This window comes from Antennarius striatus, chromosome 5 (assembly GCF_040054535.1).
Source record: "Antennarius striatus isolate MH-2024 chromosome 5, ASM4005453v1, whole genome shotgun sequence".
Taxonomy (NCBI): domain Eukaryota; kingdom Metazoa; phylum Chordata; class Actinopteri; order Lophiiformes; family Antennariidae; genus Antennarius; species Antennarius striatus.
In genome coordinates, this window is record NC_090780.1 from 595879 (window position 1) to 609270 (window position 13392).

The 13392-nt window shown below is 51.4% G+C and overlaps 1 protein-coding gene across 4 annotated transcripts in view; it reads left to right on the top strand.

Moving 5' to 3' along the window:
* The window catches only part of ephb2b (eph receptor B2b), a 98053-nt gene that overhangs the window by 69333 nt on the left and 15328 nt on the right, over nt 1–13392 (top strand). For all 4 annotated transcript variants that reach the window (XM_068314408.1, XM_068314410.1, XM_068314409.1 and 1 more), the window contains exons 6-8: nt 10578–10702; nt 11474–11636; nt 13038–13146. In XM_068314408.1, the coding sequence (XP_068170509.1) occupies nt 10578–10702; nt 11474–11636; nt 13038–13146 (397 nt within the window). The remainder of the gene's footprint in view (nt 1–10577; nt 10703–11473; nt 11637–13037; nt 13147–13392) is intronic.

Below are 13392 nucleotides of genomic sequence, written 5' to 3' on the forward strand. Positions count from 1 at the left end.
ACTTGGTTGCTGTCCCCCTTTTGGATTTTGTAACCTGTCCAGGTGTGTGATCAGATAAGGTTTCTTTGTTTATTGAGTGTTTAATGGAGAGATCGGTGGTTTGTCGGGTGTTTTTCGGAGGGATGACGTCCTCCGAGACGCCACCGTCGTCTATCCAGCAGGGACAGAACCATCAGTGGGTCCGGATCCGGACTCGGTCCACCATTTGGTGATGCCTGACCCTGAGCGTAGCCACGTTTACGTTCTTCGGAGGAACAAGTTTGATCAATATCATAGATGGTCAGAACAAGACGTGGACCTCCTCAGTGTTCTTGGTGTCTGGACCAGAATATTATAATCATCATATTAACCAATGACTGAAGAATTAACGTTTTCATCCGTTCTGTAATCGTGAAACGTCACTTCTTTATATGCTTTTATAAATGCATCCCATCAGCAGCAGACAGGCGTTAGGGTCAGAGGTCAGTGTCGTGTCCCGTGTCTTTGTCTTTGCTGAGACCGTCGGTGCTCCTGGACCTTCAGTGGACATTTTGGGTTTTACTGTCTTTGCTCTGGTTCCCAGGGGCTGATGGGAAATGTGTACGAGCTGAGTTCATCTTCTTCTACCGTGTTGTAGCTTAACGTTTACCGACGTGTACGTAGACGCTTGAAGGATGTCCGTCACAGAGCTGCTAGTGGACCAGTCTCTCCTCGGACCACAGACGGTCTTTCTTGTCTGTTTTGATTGTAGCCACTGGTGTGGGGGGTTAATGTGGGGGGTTAATGAGGGCCTGTGAGTGCAGCTAAGCGTTATAATGAGGTCCCTGCCCCGCTCCTTCTCACGGGGCCACAATGAGCCCCAACCCTCGACTTCTCTGCCCCCCCTCCCCCCCATTGTGGGGTGTTAGCGGAAATTGGGGGGCTCTGCGCCCTCTCCACTGAAGTGACCGTCACTTCGGGTTAGGCGATGAGAGCTCCCATAAGAGGGAGCTGAGAAAAGAGCTCAACTCTTGCCCCCTCCCCACCCCCCCCCAAACCAGGCTCACCCCTGGGACACAGGGTTGCTGTTTTGCGGTGTGCGCTGCAGGGCTTGGGTCACAGGGACCAGGAGCCCATAATTGCGTCTGGTTTGTGAGGCTTGGAGGTTACATAAACATCATGTCACCCCTAATTACCCCAGGCCATTCTGCTCCCCTGTTCTGTTGCCCTGCACCGAGAGCGCTCGCATGAGATGAAGGAAAGCACACGCGTGTAATACGGGCGCTGGCCGTCCCGTAGTGTCCATGAAAGCAACACATAAATAAGTCTCTGGAAAGTAAGTGGTGTGAAAGTGTGGAGGGGGTGTGAGCCGTGAGCACAGCTCCCCCTGTACCCAATCAAGCCCCCACCACACCATTCCCCACAGGGCCTGTCCTCCCACTCTGTAGGGGGTTGGTCCCCGCCCCTCTGCCAGTGAAAGCCCTGTTGATTTGGAAAGAACAACGCTTGATCACGGATTATAATCCTGCACCAAAGACAAATGGGATTTGAGCCCATTTTGTAAGCATTGACTAAAATCCCCCAACGTGTCTCGTGTCAGACCTGGAGGAGCCTCGTAGGAGGTTAGTCAGAGGTGAGCCCTACCTCTAGTCGGAGGTGAGCCCCACCTCTAGTCGGTGGTGAGCCCCACCTCTAGTCGGAGGTGAGCCCCACCTCTAGTCGGAGGTGAGCCCCACCTCTAGTCGGAGGTGAGCCCCACCTCTAGTCGGAGGTGAGCCCCACCTCTAGTCGGAGGTGAGCCCCACCTCTAGTCGGAGGTGAGCCCCACCTCTAGTCGGAGGTGAGCCCCACCTCTAGTCGGAGGTGAGCCCCACCTCTAGTCGGAGGTGAGCCCCACCTCTAGTCGGAGGTGAGCCCCACCTCTAGTCGGAGGTGAGCCCCACCTCTAGTCGGTGGTGAGCCCCACCTCTAGTCGGAGGTGAGCCCCACCTCTAGTCGGAGGTGAGCCCCACCTCTAGTCGGTGAGTCTGTTTAAAACACACGTCACTAACATTGACCCTAATGAAGACGTCTTGCTCTGAACAGTAACTTGATTGATTGACGATAAGTTGATCCTTATTTGCTGATATTAACAGCTGTGGCACTGAAACAAATTAAAAGGTCACATTTAATTGGAGGTGAAGGAACAAATCTCAGCCCGCGTTGAACTCGTTTTAAGTTCGGGACTCGAACCGGTGACCTGCTGAACTGTTTATGCCTCTCGTTTTGTTCTTGGCAGCTTGTGAGTGTTTCCCCAGGACCCCTCCCAACATGAGCTGTGTTTAAACCATAGTTTGTTTCATAAGCCTGGTGTTAATGTAGGGAAGGTGAAGGGTACTTCATTATCTCTGCGTCTGCGTTGGAGTTGTCAGAATCAGGATTTACTCATCCATCCATTTGTTTGTTTCTTCCAGTTTTTTCAAACACTAAATGCTACCTGAACTTTAAATGATGTAATTAGATTGCTGCGACCAGCACATTGTGGTCAAAGGTTTAAACTTTAGTGGTCCTGATCTGTGCCTGAAGCAGACATTGGAAACCACCGTCCTTCTTCTTCCACCTCTTTTTCTCCTGATCTTTTTATATCTGCATTCCTCAGCGGCTGAGACCGTTGTGACGTTTAGCCAAATGCTCTGAGAGATGATGTCCACCGGTGGTTTTGACCCTGTACTACTCGTCCTGCTGGGACACATGTCCGGAGCCAGAGGCTACCAACACTCGGGGCGACACACACCGTTGATTTTTTATGCATTCATGCGCGTCACACACATCAGCTGGTGTTAGGCTGCAGGATTATAATTTGAAAGTGAACTCTTTCCTAACATCCTGAATGAAACACTGGCCAGAAGGTGAGGATAATCCCAAGCCTCCTATTGGACCAGTTTCTGCGTCTCAGCAAGAGTCTATGGCCAAAGGAGGTCAGCTGACCACCTGATGTACTGATGGAGCAGGTTATCCACCGGGGGGGTTCAGGGAGCATTAGACACTATGGATTGGGCACCACAGAGACCAGACCAGGGGGGACTGAACCATGGTGTGGAGCCTGGATGTGATCTCCAGAAGACGGACACCTTCATTCTGGTCCTAATCATGCTGCAGAAGTCCATGTGTTGAAGGTGTTGGTGCAGAGCTGGGGGGGTGGGGCTAACAGGGTGTTTCAACGCGCTAGCCAAGCATAGCAACAGCTTCAGCTTGGAGGGAAATGTGTGCAGTTTAAAGGTTCCGGTCTGTGGGAATGGAAACGTTTGGTTGTCGTTGATGATTCACCTCAGAGACGTGTTCTTTCTGGAGAGCGTAGAGGAAGCCCAGCGTGTGGAGGTCCACGAGTCTGCTCTGAAGTGACGGAGGAACACAGGCTGAAGACACAGCGTGACGGATGCAGTCGGACAGGGACCGCCCGTTTCCACGGCAGCAGCGTGACAGCGACAGGAAGGGCTGCGAACGCCACATATGGTGGGACCGGTGGAGGTCAGACAGGAAGACAGACAGGAGCCCCGGCGTGCTCCTGGGGGGCTTCAGAGGAAATCGTTCAGCATTGGGTGCTTCAGTCATGTGACCTGCTGCTTGAACACATCGCATGCATAGAAATGTAGGTTAAAAGGCCGCCGGCTGGCGCCCAGAGGGCTGTAAAAGTGAAGGTAACGCATCATAATGCACACAACTAATTACTATCAAGTGCATTAGCTGTTTGGTGAGACGCTGGAAGAGCTGACTGCTCTGAAATCCACTCCTTCATTTGCCTTTTACACACAAGAACATGATGACAAAAACAAATAAAGATGAAGCAAAAAGGGGGCGCGACCCAATCAGCAGTGTGGATATGTGTTCATCTTTATGAGGCTTTTATGGCGGGAATTCATTAAGAAAATGGATGTGGAGAAACACAAAGGCCTGAAGACAACCGGAAGCTGTGATGGGTTAAATATTCCCCCCAGTGTGGCTGCAGGCCAGCAATGATCTGGGTGCAAACAAACTACCTGCTGGACCACACGCCACAGGGGCTGTAGTAGTTATTACAGGGCTCGACCAATCAGAGGACTTGACTCAGAACCATGCAAAGAGGAAGTCACTTCCTGGTTCTGGTGGCGTACACCTGACCGGGGTTTGACCCGCGGTCCACTAGTGAGGTGGGTTTGTGGGTTTTCTGCGATCGCTCTAAACACTGTTCTTTAATCTGGCCTGGTCATGTGATCTGGTCATGTGATCTGCATGCACCATTATCCCTTCTAAGGCTTTATGTGCAAATTGGGGTCAGGAACTTTCTAAGCAGAGATGATCTTTCCTAATCCTGGCCATTGTGCAGCGTAGGGCTGCGTAGAGGAACGCTGCTCTGAAACACAAGTTGAGCAGATGTTCTAGAGACGTTTGAACGTCTCGTCCTGCGGTAGGTCAGGAGGGGGTGTGGCTACTGATGATACGCTTCTGATAACCTGGGAAGGAGGTTAAAGTGGCTCACGCTAATAATCAAGTGGTGGTTGAAGTGACTGACCGCCAGAAATATTTGAATCATCAAACTACTAATAAACCGTTAAAAGCACACAATATCATATTAATTAAAATAAGTCGGAATAAAGTATATAATATTAGCCAGTAGCAACCCCCGTGACCCACAATATGGATGAAAAAGTGAAGACAAGACAGAGGTTTTTTCTGTACTATATTACAAAAGTTAATTGTTTGTGATCTTAAAATAGATTCATATTAATCAGATATTATTAAAATGAATTCATTAATAAAGGTCAGATTTGGAATGTTAATCTACAGTTTAGTCTGGAGCTGATTCAGCTAAACTTTCGTCGCGTCTCCTGGAAGCGTTAACGGGTAAACCGAGGAGCTGGGTCTAAGTTCTTTGTAGATTATTTTGGATGACTTTCTATCATTGAATTGAGGACACAATCATGTGTTTGCTGTTCTGTGACAACGACAGACTGCTGAACAGTTCTGTAATCAATCCGATCACGAGGACCGGTCTGAATCTTTCCCTTCGCTGCAGCAGAGAACGCCGTCAGTCTGCAGCCCCTCAGCGACAGAATGTGGAGTTCTGCGGTCTGTGGAACGTTTCTCCTGCAGACGCCAGTTCAGATGTAGTTTTAATGCAGACGAGCAGCTTTATGGTTAAACAGTTTAGTTTTCCTCTAAGCTGAAGGAGTCAAAGCCTTCGCTCCACATCCGTGTGGCAGCGGCTCAAACGTCAGCTCAGCCCATCCTGGAGGCTCAGCGGCGCCTTTTAGAACCTGTTTAGTTTCAGAGGAGCGCTTTAAAGAACCGCTGTGATTTACTGTGGGTTATGTTTGTGTTTTAAATACATTTTTATGAATTTGACTTCACACACAGTCCACCAGCTTTCATCATGGAGGTGAACATCACATTATGAATGTCCATCAAACGCTAAACGTTGAACCTCCACACACCTTTTTTTTTTTTAAACCTGTTAAACTGAACAGAAAAGGATCTTCTCTTAAAGCTCTGAGTGGTTTAGGAGGTTTAGCTCTGAGCACCTCCGTCCCCCCTCTGAAGAACGCTCCCCAGTTCCTGCTCATCTCCATTTGTCTTCTGTCTCCACATTGACCAGCTCAGCCCAGATTTAAAGGTGATCCTCTTCAGGTATCTGAAAACTCTTGGAGCCTCCAAAGAACCTGCTTTAGAATCCACAGTGTCTGTGTAGCAGGAGGTGGTGGGGGTCCCCCGTCTCTTCCTACGCAGATGGTGTAAAGCTTGATGAACTGAAACCTCGCTTTTGTAGCTCGACTGCATCGGAAAATTTTTTATAGACGTTAAACCCACAATCCTTTGCAGCTGGAGAAGCATGGCGTGCTGCCAGCTTGCTAAAAGTGCATGCTAATATGGGCTTTTCCCTTCAAGATGCCTCAGTGTGCCGCTCGTAAACGGGGAGGCAGTTGGGGAGCGTGGAGCCCCTCGTGGGGCGGGGGGGTCGGCTGCAGGACCAGGTGGTTTGAACCCGCTGGGAGGGTGCGTGCTGCAGGGAAACGGAGTTTTACAATGAAAAGGAAAAGAGCTTTACAAGCCCCGACCTGCTCGCCCCACCTCCTCTATTTTCTCTAAATCATAGCTTTACTCCCAGCACCAAACCGTCCAATCACGTCGCAGCCACATGCTCGCAGACACATCAGGGTTTGAGGAAGATGATGACAGACCTGCAGCGTAGACTGTCTGGTTCATGTGCCAGCAGATCCGGGAGGGTTTGCTCTGGGTTCAGAGAGTGTTTTCAGATGGGGTGTCACCGAATGATGCTCATAATGCTTAATGTAGCACATTATACCAGGAAGTACAGTTTTAAGACCCCCCCCCAAAAAAAACCCCAACAAAAACCACAGTGCTCACACGTATTGAACTTGGGTACCCATGAAGATCACTCTCTGCTGTCACTCTTTCACGGTGGGCTCACTTTACCAGCCTGGCTTTATTAAGATGACCATCAGGTTCTAGTAATGAGGCTCATAGAAGTCTGACTCACCTGAACCGGCGCCGGTTAAAGCCACCAGAAAAACACAGAGTAATAAAAGACAGAATAATGGGATGGATGAAAGCCCTGCTTCTGGGGGACTCTCTGCTCCATTAAACTGCCTAAAAAGGGTGGAAATATTGCTTTTAACTCCCCCTTTAATTGATGAGCGGGTCACTGGGGGTTCAAACACGGCGCTAAAACACGTCTTAAATGTGAGTCAAACGGAGCTTTGTGTTCTGAGTTGGGCCCAGGCCAGACAGGCTAGGATAGACTCCAAAGCAGCTTCTCTCACACCACGTCCAGCCTGGGGGTTCATGAGGGGTCCGAACCCCAACAGCGGGGGCCAGCCGTCCAATCAGGCTTCAAGCCACTAAGACTGGAGAATCTGGAATGCTCCTCATCTCCAGCGTCTTCAACGCTGGGACCATCATCAAGAGTTCATCCAGCAAGATGACGGTAAACTCTGCATGTCTGACCAGCAACAAGAAGGTCAGGGATCCACACACGTCCACCTCACGTCCACCTCACGTCCACCTCACGTCCACCTGAAGTCCACCTCACGTCCATCTGAAGTCCACCTCACGTCCACCTCACGTCCACCTCACGTCCACCTGAAGTCCACCTCACGTCCACCTGAAGTCCACCTCATGTTTTAAAGTCAACTTACGATTCCTGTCATTCACATTAATGATCAAAACACGCTGAACCTTGAACCCTTAGAACTTCCAGCAGACAGCTGTGAGGACGTTGGTGACCTGACTGGAGTTGGCTTCCATTGAATAATTAACTGGTCTTTGTTGTTAGAGTGGGATCCAGACACACTGTGTAGAGGTGAGAACTGACGGCAAAGAAACTGACCAGGAACAACCAGAGACCAGATGTTCACTCACACCTGCACACTCAGTTTGGTGGGGAACATGCAGAACACAAGACGTTCGCTGGACCTGTGCCTGGACTTGGACCTGGCGTTAGACTTGGACCTGGACTTGGACCTAGACTTGGACTGGGACCTGGACTTGAACCTTGACTTGGACTTGGACATGGATCTGGACTTGGACCTGGACTTGGACCTGGACTTCATGCAGTAGTAATCCAAACATTAAAATAGCTTTGGTATCTGGACTGCTGCTAACACTGCTAACCCTGCTAACTGCGATGAACCGTGACTCGTTTCACACTAGCTAGTAGCCGTGTCACTGACGTGTCATGGTCTACGTTGACATGACTAGAGAACACAGGATGGACGACGGTCTTCCTGGACGGTTCCCGACTCTGAGCTGCTGCTAACGGGCCCCTCTTCCACCAGAACCGACGCGTCTCATGAATTCAGACATGGTGACCTCCACTCCGCTGTCTGGAAGCTCTTCTTTATCAGAAGAACCACAGTGTTCTCCTGCAGCAGCGTTTCATGTTGGCGTGCGTCCCTCCTTCATACAAGCTGCTTTATTTGTCTGGTCCGGGTCGGGTTCCACGAGGCTGGACCGCGTGTTCGATGGACACGCTCCGCAGGAAGAGGTCATGTGTCCACATCTGTAACGGGACACTCGTGAGCTCCTCTTCCTGGGATGTTTGCCCCATTGGACCGTCGTCCAGTGACCCACAAACCAACCAGTGAGCGCCGCGATCTTCCTGGGTTCTGTGGACCTGGTCCGTTAGTACAGGAGGGCGCCGGATCATCTACGCCGCAGTCAGCCGTCGTGATGTCAGCGCTGCTCTGACACCAGACGCCGGAGGATTTATGATCTGCTGGCAGACGCACTGAGGACCTTCAGTCCCTCCACCATCATCACCTCGTAGATGGATCCTCCTGCTGGGCTCACAGGGCACCAGAGGCTGGACTGATTAGCTAATGAGAATGAAGACGGTTATGAGAGGCCTCTGATTCGTCAGCTCTGACTCACTGGGGTCACCGACACGCCCTAAATCCTGTCCTGGTCCAGACTAGTCTACATGAGACCACTGGCAGCGCTTCTGCCCATCAGCAACAGGTGGAGGTGATCTGTAGACCGTTTCAGAGGCACACATGTGGTCTGAGTCTGAAGCTGGTGGGGGCCTCGGCTCTGGGTCCAGGACTCAGGGGAACCACTGGGCTGCTGGCGGGGGCCGGCCGGCTGTGTGCCACGGGCCTGCAGGAGACCAACGCCACGAATCTAGCCCAGCCCCGCCCTCTGTGTTCAGCCCCGCCCTCTCTGTGTGCAGCCCCGCCCTCTCTGTGTGCAGCCCCACCCTCTCTGTGTGCAGCCCCGCCCTCTCTGTGTGCAGCCCCGCCCTCTCTGTGTACAGCCCCACCCTCTCTGTGTCCAGCCCCGCCCTACTGCTGCAGCCTTGCCAAGCTCCCTGACAGAGCTCTTCATCTGGGGGCTCTCTAGGCCTGTCTCTCTGTCTGTCTCTCTGTCTCTCTCTCTTTACCTGTTCTCACCTTCCTTCATTTCTTTTCCCCCCAACTGGTGGAGGTGGATGGCCCCCCAACAGAGTCTGGGTCCTGCCCGGAGTTTCTTCCTCAATGAGGGAGTTTTTCCCACCACTGTCTCTGATGCTCTGGGGGGTCCAGTTGGGTTTCTGTCTGAAATGTCTGCTGATGTGATCAAACATTACATAATACCCGGAGGTGAGCTAACAGTGGGAGGTGTCAGCTCATCTCCGGAGCACTGCCGAGGCACCCTTGAGCAAGGTGCCGTCCCCTTTACAAATTGCTCATTTAAGGCGCACCAAGAAGGAGCTGCTGCCACTCTACCTCCCCTGCATGCCTACAGGCCCCCCCCTGTGTGTGTGTGTGATACAGGGGCCTGTACTCACTAATATATATGTATGCTGGGTTAGAATCAGTAGCTAGAGTGTGTGTCCTTAATTTCCCTCCGGGGATCAAACCAGTATATAAAAATTTAAAAAAAAAATGTAAATAACATTTGATTGATTCCATCCCTCTTCAAAGCGGTGATGTGATGTAACGTCAGGTTGGTGTGTCCGCCCGTCCGTCCGTCCGTCCGTCCGTCCACCAAACGTCTCCACAACCGTTCAGACAGAAAGGTGAAACTAAAGCTCGTGACTCAGGCAGGGGGGGGTGGAGATGAGATGATGACCTTGACCTTGAGAAAACTAAGTTAAGGTCAAATTTCAACACTCAGGAACCGGATAAGATAGAAAGACGAGGGAGAAGGCCAGTGTGAGTAAGACCATAGATCAAAGCTAGTGCTTTGGTCAATGACAGTAGGTCAGAGCACTAGCTTTGATCTTTGACCTATGCAAGTAGGGCAGGGTCAAATGTTGGATTCAGGGGTGTCGCGGGATGTTGCAGTCTGACTGCCGTGTTGATTGATGCCACCCTGAACTTATCTCCATGGTGACCACACCTCCCTGACCTCATGGTGCTCCTCTAAAGGTTCACGTCACTGAATAAGAAGACGTTCGTTCTGCCACTGGAAACACGAACACAACGAAGATCATTGAGTCTGACTCCGACAAAACCAAACCAAAGCAGTTCCGCCGACTACTGCCTAACGAAGGAAGGGCTGAGGGAGGGGAAGTGCGTCTCCGTGTGGCTGATGAAGCTGCCCGTCCACACCCGCCGCCAGCAGACGCATTCTGAATGTAGATCTCCAACCCCTCTGAGGGCAGGACGCCAGCGCGTGTCTGGAAGCAGGGGAACAATCTCAAACATGAAATTGGAAAAATCATGTTGGTAATTTTGAACACATGTAATTTGTGGAATGGAAACCCGCGGCTACGGTCCGTAGACCTCTCATCAACAAGGAAAATATGCATAAACAAGTAGAGCTAAATAAAATGAGTGGAGGCCAGGAGAATGCTGTTAACCCTTGATGGTGCTGGGCTCTGTGGTGGAGCAGATCTTCTCAGTCTTTTATCTAGAGGTGGTTTCTTATCAGCAGAGTGAGTCCAGGTGGAGGTCAGCGTCCCAGGAGGCCCCAGCGGTTCATCTGCGTTCTGGCGTGAGGAACTGGACTCTGACTGCAGTATATTCCGGTCTTTACGGGGGACGGGTTCCACCTTGGCTGAACCTGCAGTTGGCTGTGGGATTAAAGACGCTGTAAACGTCCGTGTGGGACTGCAGTGATTGATTTATCTGGCCCATAACGCGGCGTCTCTCTCTCCTCAGCTCCGTCCACAGTGTCCATCATGCACCAGGTCAGCCGCACCGTGAGCAGCATCACGCTGTCCTGGTCCCAGCCGGACCAGCCTAATGGAGTCATCCTGGACTACGAGCTGCAGTTCTACCAGAAGGTACCAACCAGCCAACAAAGCACTCATTTGTGTTCCTTCACCACTAATGTTAAGAAATCCTTTGTTTGATTGTGAATTTAAATTCGCCGTCTGGTCTCCACGTGCCCCCCCCCCCCAGAGGCGTGACAGAACTTCTGCACGTTCTCTTTCAATTATAATCACGGTCAGTCAGCGGGGACGAAGCCAGGCTCGACCTTCAGATGAGACGGATGTGCAGAGACTTGTGGGTAAAACAGCGGTCCGCTGGCTGCTTCAGATCTCACTCAGGGTGGGGCGTCGTTCATCAGGAGCCTCAAACACAGCGATCACGGGGGGGTGGGGGGGGGTGGAGCTCCACAGATGAACACGTCACCAGTGGAGCTTCTGTCTGCTTCCTGAGCCGTTTCAACGTTCAGCACGATTCCATCTCTGACGCCGCTGGAGAGAACTGTCAGAACCACGCCCCCCCGCTGTGGCTCAGACACGACGGCATCAGGCTGGGCGCTCAGAGCCGCCAGCAGGAGGCGCCGCTGGAAAGCCCCCTGACCTCCATCTGCCAGCGAAGCTCCAGCTTCAGCTGCCGGCTTCAGCCGACGATGAGATGGTCTTCACAGCTCCTCTGATGGCTCCTGCAGGATGAACGCTGACAGGACGCGTTGGGTCGACCTTGTTCTCCACACGCTTCTCACCGTGACGACGTCCGTGTTTATGTCCTGTTGATATTCTTTCCTCTGTCGTGTCTTGAAATGCTTCATCATGGGTCTTTGTCTGACGTGATGCGTTCTCCTCCAGGACCAATCAGAGTTCAACTCGTCGGTCGTCAGGAGCCAGACCAACACGGTGGTGATCCGTGGCCTGAAGCCGGGGAGCATCTACGTGTTCCAGGTCCGCGCCCGGACCGTGGCCGGCTTCGGGCGCTACAGCGGCAAACTGTACTTCCAGACCATGACTGAGGGTGAGAGTCCAGCACGATTCACCAGAACACGCACAGACGTGGTCACCGGTCAGGCGTGTAGCTGACATGTGTGGTGTGTGCAGGCAGACCACTGCAGCACGGACAGCAGGCGTGTAGGCGTGTACATTCATTCAGCATACAACAGTTACACAGGTTATACATGAACATACATGAACATACATGAACATGAACATACATGGACATACATGAACATACATGGACCTACATGAACATACATGGACCTACATGAACATACATGGACCTACATGAACATGAACATACATGGACCTACATGAACATACATGGACCTACATGAACATACGTGGACCTACATAAACATACATGGACCTACATAAACATACGTGGACCTACATAAACATACATGGACCTACATAAACATACGTGGACCTACATAAACATACATGGACCTACATAAACAGACGTGGACCTACATAAACATACGTGGACCTACATGAACCGACATGGACCTACATGAACCAACATCGACATACATGAACCTACATGAACCTACATGAACATACATGGACCTACATGAACATACATGGACCTACATGAACATACATGGACCTACATGAACATACATTAACATACAGGAACCTACATTAACCTACATGAACCTACATGGACCTACATGAACCTACATGAACCTACATGAACATACATGAACCTACACTAACCTACATTAACCTACATGAACATACATAAACCTACATGAACCTACATGATAGCCTTTATCTCCGTCAGTGGTGGGACAATTTCCACCTCTACTTTGACTGACAGGTTTGCGGTCCCAGAGGGAGTTTTTGCCTCGTAGGAAAATGTTCAGGAATGTTTTAGTGGAGGAAGTGTTTGTTCACCAAAATGAGAATAAAATGTAAATGAAACACAAGGAATGAGATAATTCCACCTGTGGAGCCTGTGAGGGGGGGGGGGTCAGCTACACAGAAGTGTGTGTCACGGATTTCGACATTGGTTTGACAGAAAGGCTCCTCCTGTTTGTAGGAAACGCTTCAGAGCTTTGAGTTCATTCACGTCTTTTCACAAGTTTTTATTTCAGTGTCGAACCTCTGAGTCCAGTAGCAGCTAGCGTGTGTCGCTCACACGGCGCTGCGTCTGGCGCTGCGTCTGGCGCTGCGTCTGGCGCTGCCCCCGCCCACGTCGTAGCCAGATCCCTGCTGTCGGCGGCGGATCTTCTGGGTCGGACCCAAACGTGCTTCACACGCTTCCTGCCAGATGATGTGTCTCCATCCACAGCCACCAGACGTGTGCTAGGTCACGCGTCCGTATGTCTGTCTGCTCCGTGTGAGCGCTCAGATGCTCGTCCGTCTGTCAGCTGGTGATGACGTGTGTGTGTGTGTGTGTGTGTGTGTTCCTCCACAGAGGAGTACAACAGCAGCATCCAGGAGAAGCTGCCCCTCATCATCGGCTCCGCCGCCGCCGGTTTGGTCTTCCTCATCGCCGTCGTCGTCATCATCATCGTCTGCTGCCGGTGAGTCGGTCCCGTCCAGCGCTGAGTCAGAACGTTTCCACTGCTCTAGAAGCGTGGATGAAGAGCTGATCGTCACGCGTGTTCTTTCTGGGACGGTGTCCAAACTGGTCCACATGCAGCGTCCTACTGGATCACAGCAGCCCCACGACGACGCATGGAATGCTGGGAGTTTTCCACAAGGAATCAAAGACCCAGGAATTATAATGTTCTGAGACAGCCCTACTGAAGACTGTCTGGGCCTGGACC